This window comes from Populus trichocarpa, chromosome 18 (genome assembly GCF_000002775.5).
Source record: "Populus trichocarpa isolate Nisqually-1 chromosome 18, P.trichocarpa_v4.1, whole genome shotgun sequence".
Classification (NCBI taxonomy): Eukaryota; Viridiplantae; Streptophyta; class Magnoliopsida; order Malpighiales; family Salicaceae; genus Populus; species Populus trichocarpa.
Genome location: NC_037302.2, coordinates 937,976 through 956,153, shown reverse-complemented (window position 1 = coordinate 956,153; position 18,178 = coordinate 937,976). Strand labels below are relative to the sequence as shown.

The 18,178-nt window shown below is 33.8% G+C and overlaps 2 protein-coding genes across 5 annotated transcripts; one reads left to right on the top strand and one right to left on the bottom strand.

Moving 5' to 3' along the window:
• Positions 1-3,219: 3,219 nt before the first annotated feature.
• Positions 3,220-5,533, bottom strand: LOC18107519 (uncharacterized). Of its 3 annotated transcripts, XR_008057997.1 has the most exons (4): positions 5,298-5,532; positions 5,128-5,204; positions 4,629-4,690; positions 3,220-3,578 (listed from the first exon to the last, which is right to left on the bottom strand). XR_008057997.1 is itself a non-coding variant. In XM_052448867.1 (3 exons), the coding sequence occupies exons 1-2, from the start codon at positions 5,385-5,387 to the stop codon at positions 5,145-5,147; spliced, it is 150 nt and encodes a 49-aa protein (XP_052304827.1). In that variant the 5' UTR covers positions 5,388-5,521; the 3' UTR covers positions 3,220-3,578; positions 5,128-5,144. The 3 variants fall into 3 exon arrangements, 1 of the variants encoding a protein (XP_052304827.1); XR_008057998.1 differs by lacking the exon at positions 4,629-4,690 and having other exon boundaries at positions 5,095-5,204; positions 5,298-5,533; XM_052448867.1 differs by lacking the exon at positions 4,629-4,690 and having other exon boundaries at positions 5,298-5,521.
• Positions 5,534-11,162: 5,629 nt separating this feature from the next.
• On the top strand, positions 11,163-17,302 carry LOC7476077 (uncharacterized). Of its 2 annotated transcripts, XM_024590533.2 has the most exons (13): positions 11,163-11,496; positions 11,596-11,839; positions 11,992-12,033; positions 12,442-12,513; positions 12,655-12,790; positions 12,964-13,121; positions 14,067-14,139; positions 14,649-14,851; positions 14,998-15,159; positions 15,584-15,733; positions 15,946-16,206; positions 16,431-16,703; positions 17,016-17,302. In XM_024590533.2, exons 1-13 carry the CDS (start codon positions 11,375-11,377, stop codon positions 17,262-17,264), a joined length of 2,145 nt encoding a protein of 714 aa, XP_024446301.1. In that variant the 5' UTR covers positions 11,163-11,374; the 3' UTR covers positions 17,265-17,302. The 2 variants fall into 2 exon arrangements, with proteins under 2 accessions (XP_024446301.1, XP_024446302.1); XM_024590534.2 differs by lacking the exon at positions 11,992-12,033.
• The last annotated feature ends 876 nt before the right edge of the window (positions 17,303-18,178 follow it).

The window sequence follows — 18,178 nt, the reverse complement described above, 5'->3', positions numbered from 1 at the left end:
GGACTTGATTAACTCGCAATCTAGGATCAAGATAACTCCACAAAAAAATCACAAAATTCAAAATTCAAAGTTCAATAATCCAATATCAAATAATAAGATTGAAAATAAATATTAATTATAAAACCATATAAAAAATCAAAGTTAAATAAAGTTAATCTTTATTAAAACTTATGACTCGAGTCATGAAACCGAGATCACTCAAGAGAAGACAAACATGAACAAAATTCCTATTCATTCAAAACAAAAAAAAACAAAACAAATAAAAATCAAAATAATTAGGACCTAACCTGAAATAAAAACTAAATGAAAAAAAATAATGATGAACTAAATTGAAAAACAAAAAAAATCAAGAAAATGATAAAAAACAAAAAAAAAATATAGCAATAAAAAAATAGGATCAAATTCAAAAATTAAATGAAATAAAATATTCAATGGCAAAATTGAAAAAACAAAATAAATCAAAAAAAGACAAAAAAATTACAACAAAAATGACAACAAAATTGTAAACAAAAAATAAATAAATTAAAATATTAAAAGATAAAATTAAAAACAAAATAAACTTTAAAAAAACATAAAAAAATAAATAACAATTAAAAAAATAAAAACTAAAATTAATGAAACACAAACTTACATGACACAATTTTTTTTTCCCGCAAGGGTTAGCATAAAATTTAAATTAATGAGAAAAAAAAAAGTCAATCGAAACCAATTACTATTCACCTTACAAAATATAGATTACTAGAAGAAATCTATCTCTATAATCCACGTTAAGATCTGAACCCTCTTTCTCCCTTTCTGATCGATCCCAAAAACTTGATGGCTATGTTTTTGTTTAGTTTATGTAATATTTCACATAAACTTGAACAGTAAATCACATGTTTAATAACGAATTGGTCTTGGAAAAAACGCATTATTTTTATTTTTTATTTTTATTTTGCATTATGTATTTAAAAGTAAATTAATAAATTATAGAGGTCTGCAGAGCAGAGAGTAAAGCATGCATAAAATCACAAAATTCGAGAAACAAAAGATTATTATTAATTAACATGGCTTGACTTCAAGGCACCATGTGCCAATCTTAAAAACAACAACGTAGTTAGCGAGGTGTCTTGGGCACCGCACCCATCCTTGAACGTTTTATTTCTTCTTTTAATGCTCGTCTTCTTCCCTAAGATGGTTTTTTTATATATATATATATTTTGTCCTAAAGGCCGGAAATCTTTTTTAGTTGAGATATGTTTGTTAAAATTTTTTTTTTTTTTTACTTTTTTACTTTAAATTATTTTTTTTTTATTTTTTCAGATTATTTCGATATATTAATATTAAAAATAATTTTTTTAAATTAAAAAATATTTTAATATATTTTTAAATAAAAAATATTTTAAAAAATAACCATCATCTCACTCTCCAACACTACTAGCTACAAATGTTTAGAATTTCCGCTCAAACATCTTGACAAACGAGACAAATACCAAGATTTTCGCCGATGATTTGTCTCATTCTCCATTAAGACAATTGAAGGGTTGGGTGAGGAGAAGGAAATTCTAACCAGGCCATACAAAGCCAGATCATTCACAGCCAGGACACAAACAATCCCATCTTCGAGCATACAAAGTCAGCACTACACACAGCCTTTCAAATATACACAACAAATTCATATTCTCCATGATTCTTTTTATTTTTTCTATACATTATTTTCTCCTTGCACATTTATTAAAGCATTGAAAGTCCTCTGCTCCAACAAGAGACTAGTTCTTACAAGACCCAGAAGAAATCTATTTTTGTGTGAAGTTTTCTCGTGATTTTGTAAGATTCGGTAACAGGTGTTGACATGCACCTTACCAATAATAATACTTTGATGATTCAATTCATTATGATCTGGGGCGTGTTATAAATGTTCGTAGAGGAAGGCAAGCATGCCTCTAGAGGAATTAAGCTATAGTATATTACGAACTGCCTTTAGGGTTAAGTTTCTACTAAAGAGGCTCTATTTCTTTATAGTTTCATTTTCCTTCTTCTTCAAGCTGAGTTTTCCCTTCTTTCTTGATTTAATGAAGGAATCCTACTTTCGGTTCCAAGCATTACTTTAGTGCATGGTCCTCCTTTCATTCAGTGAGATAAAATAACTCAGGTTTAAACCTAGCCACCCATTGAGGATTATAATCGACTGATCTTGTGGCAAAATGAGGTCACCTACACTTGCGAGGCTGACTCACTCATCACTAAGCTTATGAGAAAAGTAATCGTTTCTTCCCTTTCGGTTCTAAACAACGATGAGCAAATTAATCGAATTATTTATAAAAGTGATGATCTGCATGCTGTAATGAATCTTATTACCACATGAACCAGCTCCGAAGGGGCATAAACAGGTTGTCAGTGCTGTTTTTAAAAGACAAGGCACCTAATCCTATAAGGAAAAGAGAGAATTATACCCCATTGCGTTATTGATTACTGAAAAAACCGAAGGCCGCCTTGATAAAGCCAGTCCAGTGCTTAATTGTTGAAGGAAATCTGCCTAAAAAGGGCATGGAGACTCAACTTGGAAGCAGCCATTGTTGATCTTTTTCAGCCTCGATGGATTTACTTCCCTAATACCTAGCTTTGTGAACATCAAAGAAGCACACAATGCAAAGATGGGACTTCTTAGTTGCCCGCCTAATGCCTACGCTTTTTACAGCTGAAATCGTGGACCACCCTTGAGGCGTCTTCGTCGTCGTCTTCTTCTTCTTTGGGATATGAGAGCAGACCATGATCCATAATCCACAAAATGATGTGAATTCATTATGATAAGGTCCAAAACATGAGCTAATACTGCGAATTGAATTCTATTCAACAGAAATCAATGGGATTTTCGATCCATTCATAAAACAAACTCAATTCAACATGTTAATAAACTATGCCTGTCCACAAGGAAATTGATTTGAGCAACAAAAAAGAAAAAGAAAAAATGAAGGTAAAATAGATGATAGATTTGATGACCGAACTCTGATAGCTGTTAAGGTTTAAATTGAGCAATAGAGCACCTAACACCAACCGATTGAATTCCAATCACTTTCAAAACTAATCAAATGAACTTATGATGAGATGGGGAAAAAAAACCGTAGACGATCAATAAAAAATCTCACAATAAATCAATTAATAGATGATCACTGTGTAAACACATTCACATCTTCCTAATTCATGCTGGAATAATAGATAATGGTTGCTAAGCAATGAACATGCAGAAATCTCTCTTTACAACAGCTGAAGACTTCAAATTTAACCATTTGTTCAGTTAACAGCAGGATTTGAGTACCTGTATCAATAAAGATGACCATGTACTCAAACAAAGGTAAGCAATAGGGAATGCATGATTCAACATCACGCAAACAGTTATCAAGGAATCTGATGGTTAAGACATCACAACCAAAAACTGGGCACTTAACAATGTCATATGAAGTACCAACCCTAAAGTCAAGGAATATGTAGCACTTTCGATATACAAAAGCACAAAGTCTATGTGGTAGCCAAATGCAGCCCATCACGAGCTTGTATTTGATGCTGGAAGAAATCGTATTCTGCATTTTAAAAACAAATACCTGCAAAAAAAAAAAAAATGGTTAGCCCCTTTATAATGGATGCATATGAGGCGCAAAAACCAGAAACTCATTTCCATTCCAAAGAAAGAAGCAAGTGATATCTTGCACCAAAATTTATAAGACCAACAAAAAGACTTCTGCACAAGTTCAAAGAAGAAATTATCAATCCTTTACTGTAATGGTTTTCCTCGCAAGACCTTATAGCAGTCACAGAACTGACTGACAAACAAGGGTCCAGCAACAAGGACCACTGATTATCATGAGGTTAATCAGTACATAACCCACATCCACTTTTGACAACAGCTCCCCTGTCTCCAAAGTACATAAGTAAATCAAACCAAACAAGCATGTTCTGTCTATGATCTTCTACAGCCATGGCTAGGACTCTAAATGATGGAAGTTTGCAAGTCAGCGAGTCCCATATTTAGGTAAAAAATATCACATTCCACTCATGTCTACCCATATATGATATCCAAACGAATTATCTCATCATAAACTTAAACACTCATTCTTGCCATCAAAAAATCCGCACATGGAAAATAGAACATCTACTTTTTACATTTGGAAACATCAATTTTGCCGAACACCGCTGATTCTGCACCCATTGATAAGCACCATCAGACTTACATTTGGAGGTACATTTGACACATCCATATGCCTCATGGTTGACATTCCAATTGAAAACCAACCTAAGCACCTAGTAGCTGTGTATTCTTCTAGAAAATATATACGAACTCCAACATACCCACAGTGGATTGCCTGATAAAAAGTGGCTACAGGAAACCACAACTCAACTTTCCTACCAGTTTGGCTTGCATGCAGTTCTGAATTAAAACAACGAAAATTCATCACTGTTTTAAATAAGAGAATGCTATTTTACCATTATTTGCAAACATCATAGCAATCTGGCATCTCTTTACTAGGAAAAATAATTGTCGGTTGCTAATATCAACCTCCAATAACAACTTTTTTTAAAAAAATCTACAGCAAATTGAAAAAGAAAAGAATAAGAATTCATTTCCAAAAGAACCAGTTTAAAAAAGCACATACCTTTAGAAAACAACTAACATATATTCAAATACATGTCATAAACAAGAATCCACACCACATTTCTGCAAATCAAAAGTTTAAACCGTTAAACATACAATGAATGTATTTTTAGTTATTCATCGCCATAAAACAAGCACAAAAATGTGTTTTCCATTGTGAATTCAGACTGACCAAAAAAAATCCAGCTTCTCCACACAAATCAGAATTTAACATTACACATCGGCCCAGGCCAGCAAACACATGTTCACTTTCACACATAGCAACACATCATTTCCACATTGCAAATCCAAATCCCAGTAGACAACAAACAAGGAACAAGACAATAACGATACCGGAATCCATTTTTATAATCCAAGGCATAAAGTAAAGAAATTAGCCCTAAACAGGTAACCATCACCTAAAAAAAAGAGTCTTAAGGATTCTAAAACCAAGAAATTAACAAAACCAGTAACCCTAGTAAACTAACCTCCAATCTCATAATCAGCAACAAGTTACTAACCTTGTTTTTAAACCTCCTCAATGTCTCTTATTTCTCTGGGGCTGTTTCTCAGTGGCTAATCTGTAAATCCAATAAGCCTAACAAAAAAAATCACACCCCATTAAAAATAACCAGAGATCAAGCCACCATAGAAAGAAATTTAAGTGATAGAGAGAGTGTTAGTTAGTTACCAAAGCAAGAACATGGGCTACGGCGAGGAGAACAACCATGAGAGGTACTAAATCGAGAAACCATGGACGTGGCATTGTGTCTTTCGCCATTTATTGAAGGAGAGTGAGCGTTTGAAGAAGAAAAAAGAAGATCTTGATGGCAGCAGCAGCTGGGTTTTGAAGGGGTTGATCGAGGAAGCTTGGAGAAGAAGAACTGTGAGGATGAGGACGGGGTTTCTGTTTTGTTGATGGAGTGATTGGGTTGGGCCCCATTTGGTTTTGTAAATAGCCCAGCTTTTATTAAAACGGGTATTCTTAGGGCCTAGGAAAAGAGAGAGGGCCCAATATCCCAGTTGGATTTTGTTCCCTTCGTTTTCAATTCACGATATCTAAATTTATCATTTGCTTTTGTATTCAATCATACTGTTTCAACCCAATTCAGGTCGATCCAGAGAAGTCTTGGATCAGAAATAAAATTGGTTAATTTAGATTAATTTAAATTTTTTTATTTTAAAAAAAATATTATTTAAAAAAAAAATTAAAAAGAAAAAAATTCAATGAATTTTGACTAGGTTTTCCACGGGCTGACTTGGTCCTAGATCACACCAAGTCAATTCTCCCTCTATTTTTATTGACAATCAGCTCCATATATACCTTAGGTCACAAATTAACTTATCGAGTAAAGTCAAATTTAAAATAGTATATTCAATTTGATTGGATCACATTATAGACTTTTTATATTAGGTAAATTTATAAGATACCCAACCCGAAGTAGATTTTTTTATTTTAATCAATTTAAAAGAAAATATATTTTTAAGATTAAAAATGAATTAGATCTTCATCCATTAATTATAAAATCATAAAATAAATTTTGAATTTTTTTTAATCCATATATAAAACAATTTAAATGTTTTATAAACTATAAGATTAAAATTTATGCATTTATTAAAAAAATAAAATTATAACCCTCAAAATTAATTTTAAAAAATAAGTTAAAAGAGAAAGGAGATAAAGTTATATGATGGTTGAATGAATCCTCATGAATCTTTAATACAACCAAATAATAATAAAAAATTATTTGAGCGGGTTAAATTGACACCAAGTATTTGACAAATAAGATGAACTTAACATCCATAGTTGTACTATTAGGTAGTACAACATAATAATAGGTTTTTTAATTTTTATCAATAAAATTTAAATTATTGAAAAAATTAAATAGATGGCTCGTGCTTTGCTATATACCAAGTTGATTTATTTTTTTAACTTAAAAAACAATCTTCAAGCATAAATAAGATGTTTTAAAGAATAAAAAAAATTTAGTGACTAGAGTCAAAGACCTTACTAGATACAATAAGATTTAATTTAATTATATGATAAAAAAAACAATGACATTAAATGCATAAATTTCAATTTGGGTTAAAGTTCGTATCTATAATCTAAGTTATGAGACTGAAATTATCATATATAACAAAATTATGAAGTCCAATTATCAACAATTCAAAGTTAAATGATGAAATTCAAAAAAACAAAATTAATTTTGAAAAAAGGATCCAAAGAAAAAACAAAAGGCAATTAAAAGAATGAAAACTAAATTTAATAAAAAAATAAAATGAAATAAAACGATGTAAAAGCCTAGAGTCCATCAAAGTTAGCATGGAAAACATGTGACATAGGTCATGAGATAAGGCTATCTTCATAGAAAGCAGAATAAAAAAAATAAAGAAGTAGATTCATCAATAAACTCATTGTTGAAAGATAAAATTAAAAAAAATTGATGTAAAAAAAATATTAAAAATCCAATGGCAATCTAAATTAGTATTTCATACACTGCATTGAAAAAAAATTATGAACTCAATTCTTAAATAATCTAATGTTGAAGGATGAAAATAAAGAAAAAAAGTTAATCTAAAAAACGAATCCAAAGAAAAGAAAAGGCAATTAAAAAAATAAGGATAAAATTTGACATAAAATAAAATAAAATAACATAATGTAAAAACCCCAAGCAAAACCAAGTTAGCATGAAAAATCTTCAACCCAAGTTATGAGACCGAGTTATCCTTATAGAAAACAAATTAAAAAAAAACAAAGAAGCTCAATATTCAACAAATCTAATATTTAAGGGTGAAATTGAAAAAAAAATTAGTATAAAAAAAAAAAAGAAAAAAGACCAACATCAATTCGGATTTAACACTTCATACTCGTAATTCAGGTCATGAGATCAAGATCATTGCACAAAAAAAACTACAAAGCCCAATTCTCAGCAATTGAAGGACCAAACTAAAAAAAAAAATTAATTTTAAAAAAGAATCCAAAACAAAAACAAATATTAAAAGAATAAAAACTAAATTTGACATAAAAAAAATTACCCACTAATATTAATGGCCACATATCATAGGATATAAGTCTTATTTCACAAGTCGAGGTATAGAAATTTTAATTTAGTACACGAAAGCTTCCATGAAATATCTTACATACAAAAAAAGACTACATTACTCTCAAAATAAGTTAATGAATTTGTTTGAGAAGGGTAAATGATTATTTCACTGCAAACCTTTATTAAAATGTGAGTGTGCGGTAAAAAGCTATATCTTTTATTTTTTTTAAATTTGAAATTATAATTGTAATTGTAATTAGGCTTCGTTTGTTTGCAGGAAAGTTGTTTCCTTTTGGAAAGTGAATTCCGATGTTTGGTAGTGTTATGGAAAATAAACTGGAAAATACTTTCCTGTGTTTGGTTATGTTATGGAAAAGAAACTGGAAAATAATTTATTAATGAATTAATTTTTTTTTCAAGTTTATCTAATATATATAAAATATTTAATATAAAAATTTAATCAGTTACAATAAAAGAATGAAATCTAAAAAGTATAAAGATGAATTTTTTTTCTTATAATATATATTTATACATAGCTTATTTTATAAAATATAACTATATATGTCATATCATATTATATAGAAATAAGCTTGTGAAATATTTTTTAAGTAAAACCTATTACAATATTTTTTTCAATTTTAAAAGCTTAAAATAAGTTTTTTTTTCATATGAAGAAAGCCAAATTAGTTTATGGTAAGAGTTATATATTTGGGGGTTTTTTTTTTGGTATGAAGTTTTTTTAAAAAGATAAATAGATTCAAAAAATATTTTGATGGGTTTTTTTGATAAATATTTTTTTTTACGAGTAAAGGCAATTATCCCTTTAATATATATCGAATAAGCATCAAGAAATAAATATAAATATCTAACATCAAACAAAATCATGCATAAATATTAAGTTTCGATGTTATATACATACATATTAGTTCAAATTACAAACATAAATATGCTAGACCGAATTAAACAAGTAAACATACTTGTCAAATAACAAACATAGTCTGAACCCAAATTTTAAACATAGTCAAACCATCTTAGCAAGCAGGCCTGTAGTAGTGTTGGTTCACAAAATTCCGAACCCAAATTTTCCTCAAATTAGCATTTTTTGCCATAAATGCTTTTGTCAACATTTCATTTTGGACCAAATGATCAAATGCCTCCCCAAGAGTGATCTCATCAAAGCCTTCAATTTTCATCACTTCCGCATACAACGCATTAACATCAAGTTCATACCTTAAAATAAGGATAGAATCTTCGATTATTCATTATCTCAGCTGGAACTGTATCCTCTGGATCTTTAATAAGGTGTTTGTATAACTTAAGAATTGCTTTTAAAACAATTCTAAAGTAACGATGGATAGTTTCAACAGACCTATAGTATATACCACTAATAAAACGAAATCTTTGGTTTTGGCCTACAATTTGTAAGAACACAATTATTTGCTCCCTAATCGACACATTTTGAGTTGCTCGTAATAGGTCATGACTTGTGAGAACATCACACAATCTATATAAGACAACAGGTTTCATACGAATTTGTTCAACGCAATGCCTATCACCTCGATTCAAAATGCTGTCAATATAGAATTCTCGTTGAGCAATTGCATTTATACGTGGTTATCTTGGTATATAAATTGTATTTCTTTCTTGTTCAATAATAGCTACCCCTGTAGCTATCACAGTTACAGCTGCTCCCATATATGCTGCATGAATTATCTTACTATCCATATAATGAAAGTGAAGTTTTCTGATAACAAAACCTAAAAATTTAGGGAAATAAATATTAAAAAAAGCATATAAAATACTTACACAATGAATACAATAAATTATGCAGAAAGAAGCGGACAATGTATAATAGTTATGGCAATTATATCTGACTCCCTAAACAAACAAGGTCTTAACATATATTATTTAAGACCATAACATTCAATTTCTCGATGATAAAACCGTTTTGAAAATTATACATCTCATAAGTTCACAACGATCAATAAACATTGCGAAATGAAATCCATATAATTACCGGCATAGTCACACAAATTTATCCATATATAACAAATTTAATCAAACACTAATCATAAATTAATCAAAGCAAAATAAAACACAAATTTATGTTTATTAGGGTTCTGTTATAATTTCGTTGTTCCCATCTCATTCTCCCATTCCCCACCCATTCCCCTCACAGCTATCGGTTTGATAATTCCCCATTACCATTCCCCAATTGTTTTGTTCCCATTGCCCTCTCATTCCCCTCTCCTCTCGGTTCCAGTTCCCCCAATTCCCCTGTTCCAATTCCCCTCTCCCGGTTCCAGTTTCCCCAATTCCCCTGTTCCCTCTCCCTCTCGGTTTCTCTCATTCCCCCATTCCCCTGTTCCCTCTCACTCTCGGTTTCTCCTCCTCTCTCCCCCGGCTACTTGCTCTGGTAACGCCGTGACTTGACAAAAACAAGAGCAAGGGTTGACAGAAAATATATGGTGGCCGGATTCGGGGACAGGGAGGGGCTGCTTCACAGTAAAGTTCACAGAAATCTTCCCCCCCGTTTTGCCTCTCTGTGTTAACAGAAATCGCCCCCCCGTTTTGGCCTCTCTCTGTTCACAGAAATCGATCGCCCCCCCCAACCCACCGTTTTGCCTCTCTATGTTAACAAAAATCGCCCCCCATGTTTTGCCTCTCAATGTTAACAGAAATGGGCCTCCCTGTTTTGCCTCTCACCGTTCACATAAATCGCCCCACCCCACCGTTTTGCCTCTCTAAGGACCTTCGCTATGCTCTTTGAGGGGAAGAAATAGAAGGGCAAGACTTGCAGCCCCCTGCGACCTATCTGTCTAATAGTTGTTTGGCACTCCCTATGGTATAGCCTTCCTCTCTCTGTTCACAGTTATCTCCCCCCCGGTTTTGTCTCTCTGTTTGGTTAGAAATTCCCCCCCTGTTTGGTTAGATGCTTTGAGCTGCGGATTGTGAGAAGAAAACAGTCATGGAAAAAATGTGTGTTTTTTGGGTTGCTTGATTAGTTTTAACTGTGGAAAGTGACGAGATAAGATGAAGAGTTATGGAAATGTTATGGAAAAAATATGACAATAGCAGATTTATCAAGAATATCAAAGAATTTATGCCATTATGTTTACAGATCTACGAAGAAGAAGATAAAAACATAAAGGAAATAAAGAGAAAAAAAAATACCTGAAATTAATTGGTCCAGACAAATGCTTCGTTCCAGAAAAATGCTCTTGTTTTTGCTCAGCTTCCAATTGATTTTGACGAAAAGGAGACTGTGTATGAAAAAATGAACGACGCTGAAAAAAAAGGAAAATGTTTTCCTTTCTTTAACAGAAGGAAAACACTTTTCTTTGATAACGTTGCTTTTTTTAGTTTGATTAGAATTCAGTTTCCTTTGACTACTTTTCTATATTATTGTCAAACATGAAAAATCAGGAATTCATTTTCCTGCAATCAAACACAGCCAATTGTAATTGTTCCAACGCATATATATCCACAACTTCATTATGGTGTAACTGTTCCCTACAGTGCCAAATAGCTCAAACGTGTCAGCTATTGAATGCCCAAGCAGACACCTCTCTCTCTCTCTCTCCCTGTCATCATATGCGAAACCAAAAAGCCCCCTCCCCGCTTGTCTACGTGTGAGCATTTTGGCAAACACCTACTGTGCAAACTCTCCTTCTGATGCATTCACTCTCTTCTACTCAATCTTGATGAGATCCCATTTCACCCAATGAGGAATGCCTTTGTCTATCTCAAGCGTCACCGCCAACTCTCTCTTCTCTCCAATGGCACTGCCTCCACAATCATCCGAAATTTCACTTCCCAGCGCAATCAATTTCCGCATCAAAAATCGTGAGTTAATTTTGACGCGAAGAGAATTTTTAACATTTTTTTAAAGAATTTTATAGTTTTCCATCATTTCTCTCATTTTGTTCTTTATTTGTTTTGCAGGTTTTCTACGGCGCATACGAGTGTACACGGCGGAAGGCCGTCGGCGGAGTATGCGAAACTGAGGAAAGAATCACTGGAAAGTGAATTTAAACAAGCTCTTAGTTATAGCTCTAAAAAAGATTCAATAATTTATAGATTCGGTCCCCTTTTAGCTTTATATAGAGCAACTATCATTTCCTTTCATGTTTTGAAACTTACCGCCTGGCAGTTGTTCGTACACGACATCAAAAAACGTGCTGTTAAGGTATATTAATTTTGTTGTTTCTGTCTTTCTTTTATGCTTGACATGTAATAAATTACGTCACTTGTTTGTTTGATTAGTTTAATTTATTTTTTCAATTTTGATTATTTGAAAAAGAGGAAATTTATTGCAATTGGGTTATGATTTTTGTGCAGTTTCGTGAAACTTTGATCCGCTTGGGACCTTTTTACGTCAAGGAAAGTGCAATTCTTTTGAATTTGTTTCTAATTCTTTTTCGTTCCGCATCTTATGTTGCCATGTGAAGTTATCATGCTAAATGCTACTGGAAATGTCATCAGTTTGTTTTCCATTCTAGGCGGTGATGGAAAAATTAATAAGTTGTTGCTTAATTGGTAAAGTTGGCAAGTTACTTGAATGTCTAGGAGCTAGCATTTGGCAGTTGTTCTTTCATATGTGGATGTGAAACTTTGGAACATCATCTGCGTAGTGCATTGAATGGAATGAGGCGTAAATCATAATAATAATTGCAGCATAATAGTTTCTGCAGTTTTGGATCGATAGTTATTAGGATTGAAGAATTAAACAGCATAAAATTCTGTAACGGGACAGAATTGCTCTCTTATTCAATCCATTTGAATTTACAGCTTGGACAGGCTCTGAGCACTAGACCAGATATATTGCCGACTGTGTATTGTCAAGAGCTTGCTAAACTACAGGTATGGCTTCCTTCTTCCACAAGTGATTCCATTAGTGGGTTGTATGATCTGATTTCACGACTTAGACTTTACAAATGGAGATTTTGTAATTTTTTACTTATTTTCTTGGTCTTATAGTTCAAGTCCTTCTCTTATTGCTAGGATCAAATTCCACCATTTTCAACTCATGTTGCAATTAAATCAATTGAATCCCAGCTGGGTCGCCCTATCACACAAATATTTGCTGACATAAGTCCAAAGCCTATTGCTGCAGCGTCTTTGGGACAGGTGTATAAAGGTTAGATGATCTCTTCTGTTTAGTGGGAAGATTACATACCCTTATTTTAATTGTATAAAATATCAACTTACCTTTATAATTAAGAGGAGTATCTTGGTGTTTGGGAGATGATCTTTTTGTTTTGACTTTTAAGAAAGTAAACTAAATCTTTCCACTTGTTTCAAGTATTGCAGCTCATCTGCATTCTGGTGAACTCGTAGCTGTTAAAGTGCAGAGACCTGGTATGCATCTTTTATTAACTCTTGATGCCCTGTTATTCCGCATGGTTGGCGGCCAATTAAAGCGTTTTGCAAAGGCACGCAAGGATCTATTAGTAGCAGTGAATGAGATGGTGAGATATGCAAGAAAGTTAATAGAAGTACGGCGTGCATATCATACTCATGAATTCCAAAAACTTTTTTGGAGTAGATTAAATTCATCTTGCCGGACCAGACTTTTTGGACCATGAAAAAATATATCAATTTCTATTTGCCAGTTTAAAGGGTTTCATATTTTATTAGCTATTATGAAAGTACTCGCTGTACTTGGCACAATGTTAGCTTGCCTAACTGGTCAAGTCAGTCACTTGAAAGGGTTTAAGGTGACCCAGCATCAATCTGGCTCCTACCAAGCACACTAGGATTTGAGGGAGAGGGATGAGAGGGTGGGCTATCCCTACTGTGTAGTTTGAAGCCCAATAGGCCTCCCAATGAACCCCAAAAAATGCTGACATTCTTGAATTCAATGAAAGTTCAGGCTGGGCAGCTTGGTGCATGGAATTTAGAACACGTCTACGAAAAAAGCTTTGATAATTCTTTTGACATGCTAACAAAAAATTTAAGTTTCAGTACTAATGTCTGTTCTGTGTGTCTTTGAATAGATTTAGCTAATGGCCTACGTGAGGCCAGGTGTTGGGAGATGTACTATTGATACAATATTTCCTTTGTCCCCACCTTTGTAGTTCCATAATATTTAGATAATTGTAGGGTAAAGTACATCTCAGATCTAGATTACCAAGTTTTGCTGTTCTAAGTTATATGACAATAGGAAATCATAACAAGAGGAGCTTACTTTTCACTGAACAGACAAAAAGGAAATTTAAGGAGTGGCCTCTCTCTCTCTCTCTCTCTCTCCCATGTTCACACAAACAAGAACACATATGGACATGAATTGCTTAGAATTTTATTCATGCTATATATTCCTCTCAGTTTTCGTTTACACGCATAGCATCTTCACAATCTTTTTAATGAGGTTGTACATGCTTATGGACATCCTCAGGTCTATCTTGAATGAACAGGTCAGGCACATGTTTGATGAAATTGATTACATCCTGGAGGGGAAAAATGCTGAACGCTTTGCTTCTCTATATGGTGATGACCTATGCGTGTTCTTTGATTCTTTCACCCTTATTACTCATGTGTAGATGATTAAGTTGACAAAGGCCATTAGTATGTCCTATATGACTTTCAGTGTCCTGTTTGAATTCCAAAGTTTTTAACCCTTGTATAACGACACATTTCGATCAATCCACTGGTGAGGTGTCTTCTTCATGACAAGGTGTAAATTAACTATTGAACAACAAACCCATAAAGCATTCCTATATTTATATTTTGCAAGTTAAATTTGAATCATGAAAAGCCAATGGTCAAATGTAGCATGTGAGGAAGTTGCATTTATAACTCTTGTGCTGCCTATAAGTTCAATTATGAAAACTCATTAGTCACGCATGGTGTATGAGGTTAATTTCCAGTTTTTCCCCGTCAGTGAGTATTGCTGTGTGTTGGTGTTATTATATGTATCCCATGATTTTCATCTGGTGATCTGGTAACTTTCTCAAGCATGCAAATTCAGATTAATGAACTCTGCTTGTTTTCATCAGGTAATGATCCAAAAAGTCGTCAAAATGCTACAATTGGTAATGCTGTGAAAAATGAGAAAGAAAATTGCATTAAAGTTCCTAAAATATATTGGGAATTCACTCGCAAGGCTGTTCTTACAATGGAATGGATAGATGGAATCAAACTAACTGATCAAGCTGCCCTGGAGAGGGCATGTTTGAACAGAAGGAAGCTGATTGACCTGGTATGTTGCTATAGGGCAGTCCTAATTATTTACCTCGACAGGTCATAATGATCATCCTTTGTTCCTTGTCCGTGTTAACTAAATACTCAAGCCTTTCAGATCATGGATTAGTAGATGAACTATTAATCTTTTTATTGGTTTTATAGGGATTATACTGCTCTTTGAGGCAGTTGCTTGAGGAGGGCTTTTTCCATGCTGATCCTCATCCAGGGAACCTTGTTGCTACTGACAGCGGCTCTCTTGCATATTTTGACTTTGGAATGATGGGGGATATTCCTCGCCATTACCGTGTGGGACTTATTCAAGTGGTAATGACTTCTATTAGTAATTTTCTTGTATACCAACTCTAGCCTTTCGTTATGCTTGTAGACCTTTTACTAGTCAAACTTTTTTAAGTATTCTTGTAGATAGTATATTAGTTGTTACATATTTCCAGTCTGGACAGTTTCTGATGAATTCAAATGTCAGTTTCATTCCTTATCACAGCCATATTTTAACATGACTTGTCAATTTAAGTGATTGGCTTATCATGCTTTCATTTTTTTCACCTAAACTACCACAAGCTACTTCATGTAATGTTGAAACTTCCGTGGCTTGAGAGTGCATGTGCTTTTGATGAATGCTTGTGTGCAAATTTACTTGTCTTTGATATATGCTGCTGCTGAATGCTTCCATGCAATTTGCTTTAGAATTGAGATTTTGCATTTGTTGATGCATTTGCATTTCTTTCAGCTTGTGCACTTTGTTAATCGTGACTCTCTGGGTTTGGCAAATGATTTTCTTTCTTTGGGATTTATTCCTGAAGGGATTGACATACAATCAGTTTCAGATGCACTGCAAGCATCCTTTGGTGATGGGACAAGACATTCTCGAGATTTTGAGGTTTGCACCTGCAGTTCATGTTCCCTTGTATACATACACACAAAAAAAAAAAAAAAAAAAAAAAATGGGGGAAGAATTTATGTAAATTTGTATGATGTTGAAGCACTGAATAGTGAGCCTCATGGCTTAATGGATTTTAAGGAATCTGCTATGCCTCTAATCTCTTTCTCTTCTTCTGCAAAGCTCATGTTGACCTTTTCCCTTGGTTTCAGGCCATATTGAACCAACTATATGATGTTATGTATGAATTCAACTTCTCACTTCCCCCAGACTATGCTCTGGTGATAAGAGCACTTGGATCACTTGAAGGCACAGCAAAACTTCTGGACTCTAATTTCAAAGTTGTTGAAAAAGCATATCCCTTTGTAATAGGGAGGCTTTTGGCAGACTCAAATCCTGATATGAGAAGAATTTTGAGAGAACTTCTCATCTGCAATGATGGATCTATAAGATGGAATCGGCTAGAGCGCCTGGTGGGTTACTTCAGAACTCACAATTCGACAGACTTCTAATGCCATAGTGCTTGCATTGTTTATCTTATAGTGAAAGACATTCCTGCCACTCTATAATTTTTCCTTTTCTTTTATTTTAATAATGTTTTCAAAGGTTGATTATAATATGGAATTTAATATGGTTGATCAAATTAATGTACCTCTGCTCTGAGTAATCTCCTGAAGTCATTTCTGTCTTGTTCCAGGGGGAAGCAATATCTGAACAAGCTTCAGACTCAACTGAAGAGTCCCCTGATTCTGAAGGAAATTCTTCAGATCCGCTGGGATGGAAATCATTTGACATGCGTTCTGTTGTTAATGCCACAGAAGATCTTTTGCTATTCATTCTATCTGAAAAAGGTGGCAGGGTGCGCGTTTTTCTTCTCCGTGATGTGATTAAAGCGGCAGATGTTTTTCTACAGGATGAAGCTGGCGTGTTAAATGAGAAACCTGAAGCAAGAGAGGCGTCAGACTCTGAGGTTTGTTAAAATTCACTTTGTTGCTCTAGTCTTACAATCTGGCTATTGATAGCTGGAGAATTCATCGTGTTGTAGACCCTAGAATAAATTCCTGAATGCAGGTTGTAACAGACGAATGCAGGTTGCAACTCTGTTACAAATAAACCACACGTAACTATAGAAAGTTCAATTTAGAGCTCTATTGATTGGTTATTAATACAAACACAGTCATGAGACCGAAGAAAGAGTATTGCATGGGAAGATTTTGTGCTGTCATGTTTGGAGAGGTTGCTGTTAGGTTTTGTTATTTGCTTTCTAACCTCAACTTTGCAGGTAAATGCCACGCACACGAGAGTTGCCAAGGGTTTTCACTATCTACGTCAAGCAGTAAAGCTGGCCCCAGAGTTGTGGACCGCAATGCTTATACGCATGGCATTGAAGCCTGAGGTTCATAGATTTTCCTTTGACATCATTTCAGCATTAATTATGCACTTCAGCCATAAACTTCCTGAAACTTTTTGGATTTGTATGTCTAGACATCTCCACAAGTTGGTGAGAAACCACACGTCTGATGAACTATAATAACTGATACAACCAATCTAGCAGCTCCTTTATGATCATCATGTCTCTTATGTTTCTCAAAGTGACAAGACATACAAGTTCTTGGCATGCAATGTAAGAACGAACCCACTCCCACAGTAGTTTTTGATGGTGAACAGACATTGAGATATCTGAAATTCCATGCTTGCTGCTGTCGGTGAGGTCGGTGAGGAGGTCAAGAGAGAGGTGTTGAGTGTTGACAAAGGAAATGGAGTTTCCACATGGCAAAATCATTCAAATATTTTCTTGTCTCTCTCAGTCAATAGGGGTGGGAAGAGAATAGTTTTGATCAGAAACGAAACTTTAGGGAACCTTTAGGCCCTTGCTTATTACCTCATGACATGTCTCCCTCTTCAGATCCAATTTACTTGTTGCCAGGGAACTTTAATAACCCTAATAATAACCCTATTTGCCTATTTGGCTAGAATAAGCTACTCCTGTAGCCATTTGGCAAGGTTCAACACGTTTCTCAATTTTTTTTAGACAAGTGGAAGTTATATGGTTGTTGCTTAATTATTAAAATAAAGTCTAGGTTTTTAGGGTGGTTTCAATGCTATATAAAGCTCCTTGGAAAATGATATTATGGTATCACATTTTGTGCATGTATTATTGAAAGATCTCAAAATATTAATCAAATCAAGAGATAAATAAATAAATAAATAGATCAATGGAAGGAGCAATGGACGTCAACATGGTTGTCTATGTCATTGGAATCAGACAAGATTGACATTTCATCATGCAAGTTTGTCAAGACATTTTTCTGTTGTTTTTCCTGTTTTCAAAATCATGCCATGGGGTGCATCACTGGACGGTTTGTTGCATTTATAGTTATCAAATCTATCAGAATTGATCTAGAAAGAGAGTTTGGATCACTTCGTAGTCGATCGTGGGTCATT